Consider the following 2,286-nt stretch of genomic DNA (forward strand, 5'->3'; position numbering starts at 1 on the left):
TTACATCCATATATATCTTTTGAAAATTCAAATTCGAAAATTTTTTCTAAAGCCTCCAGGGGACTTCGTTTTCGCACGAAAAAATTTTATGTGCCCTTATTGAATCCGGACCCACAAATTTTACATCACTCTCATTTTTTCCTCCTGATGAAAAAAGATATAAAACGTTTTGGAAAAGCTGTTTTGATCCTTCAGGAAGATGTTTCTCACTGTAAGTTGTCAAAATTCGAAACTTCCTCACACAACTTTCTCGTTTGGCATACAAAATAGATGTGCAATAAAATTTTCTACAAGTATTGACTGTCCACATTCAAATATAAACAATTTTCAAAATTTGCTTCGCGGACAATAATTCTCCGCGTGTTCGAGCGCTAAGGTGGTTATTGCATTCGGCGTTTCATATTTTTATTATATCTGCTAATATGAATCCATTCCTCAATTTTTTTACTAAAATAATAAATGCATCAGTTTTAGTAAGACCTAATGGATATTCTGAAGTGTGCGACTTTGATCATGTGAATTTTCTTGTTTCTTCTTGTATTACGGAAACTGAAATTGTTATTATTTTCAGACTCCTGACTGTAAATTGAGAAAATGCGCTTTCTTGTAAATGAATAGAAAATTTGATTTTATGAATCTGAATTTTTGCGATAACTTTGTGATGAAATTCTGCGGAATTTAAGTGAGTGAGATAATGAACTATCTCCAAAAGCATGCTTTTGTGTATATTTAATTTATTATTAGAGTTCCTTCACTTATCGTAATACTTCGCTTATTGTAATACACATTTCATTAATTTATAACACTTCTTTTTATCCTCACGTGTGCACAACCCGAATGGAAACACTAAAAAGGCACTTAAATCACCTTCATAAAAAAGTGGTTGAAACAAGTTGTCATTATAAAAAATGAATGAATTATTATTAAACATCGACAGCAAATTATAAAGTTAAAAAATTATTCAGTGGCCAGGGAACAGTTCACACTAATCAAGTTGTCCAATCTTAGAAAAATTAATATACTGTATAAACATATTTAATTATATTACTGTAGTATAGTAACAATTTTATTGTCACATTATAGAAATATCATCACATTGTTTTGTAATTTGTAACCCATGATAGTAGGAGTCTGTACCCTCTACACATGTTTTTTTCACAGCATACTTTTTCAGGAATTTATCTGTTTGTAAAAAAGAATCAATTATGTTAATAAAATCGATTAAAATAGATCTATGTTAATTTAATATTAAAATGTGTATAAACATACTTTAACAACATTCTTTCTTTTAGTATAAACTTAAAAACGTATTTTATGAGACATTGAAAATCGAATTCGTCGACTAATTGATTCTTAACATTTTTTATCAGCTCACATTTCATACCGCTAAAACTTTGTGTTCAAATTCAAAATTTTTTAGTTTTTTGGTAACCTAACGCCTGAATGATATATTTGTAACTTTAAAGTATCGTTGGTACACATATTAAGTGTTAAAAAAAATATTTTTTGTGTAACTTTGTTTCCTCGGTATTAAGAAAGCTAATTATTTCATGCGATATCGATGGATTTACACAGGAGATGAAAGAAGCTTGCACGGTGAGTTTGTTGTATTTTAAATTTAAATTATCAAATTATATTCAAATTTTAGCATTGAGCACTCAGAATTATATGCATTATAATCATATCAGAATTTAAATGTAAAATTCTATTTAGAATATTGTATATGGGCTGAAAAAGCATTGCTAATGATTTTTCAATAGTCGATGGAGAAAGTGTTGGTCCAAAATCTGCACAATGAACTCACACCTTCTCTAAGAAAAATGTTGGCTACCATCCCAAGGTGGCGTTTGATTCAATCAGCTCTTCCTGTTGTTCTTCATGCCACTGCAAACGTCTTGAACAGCAAGTGTGTTTTTTTTACCAAGTTCATGCACTATTCTTATTTCAAATTTCTTTTTTCTTATATCTATTTAATACATTTTCCATTTCCCTAACTATTTATTTTATTAACTATTTTCTTCAAAGTTTCTTCAGCAAAAAGTATACAGATGTTAATTCTCAGGACGGATTCTGACGTAAATTAATCTTTTCATTCCAGAAAAGACTTACAGAATCTGGGTGCAATGGAAACGACACTGCTATACATTTTACATTGGATTTTGCTAGATTCTGCAGAAGAATGTGCTGACTCCGATGCTGATATCAATAATCCGTTTTTCTATCTTTTTCCGATTCCAACGATGACGGTAATTATAATAATCATGCCAGGGACCCCGACCATAAACT

The 2,286-nt window shown here is 30.1% G+C and overlaps 1 protein-coding gene across 1 annotated transcript in view; it reads left to right on the plus strand.

Annotated features, from left to right (window-relative positions):
* Positions 1–2,286, plus strand: part of LOC117171293 (protein unc-80 homolog) — a 50,710-nt gene that overhangs the window by 6,053 nt on the left and 42,371 nt on the right. Inside the window, exons 5-7 of the mRNA XM_033358453.1 lie at positions 1,576–1,596; positions 1,761–1,906; positions 2,099–2,246. Of these exons, the coding sequence (XP_033214344.1) occupies positions 1,576–1,596; positions 1,761–1,906; positions 2,099–2,246 (315 nt within the window). The remainder of the gene's footprint in view (positions 1–1,575; positions 1,597–1,760; positions 1,907–2,098; positions 2,247–2,286) is intronic.

The sequence above is a fragment of the Belonocnema kinseyi genome, chromosome 4, assembly GCF_010883055.1.
Source record: "Belonocnema kinseyi isolate 2016_QV_RU_SX_M_011 chromosome 4, B_treatae_v1, whole genome shotgun sequence".
Classification (NCBI taxonomy): Eukaryota; Metazoa; Arthropoda; class Insecta; order Hymenoptera; family Cynipidae; genus Belonocnema; species Belonocnema kinseyi.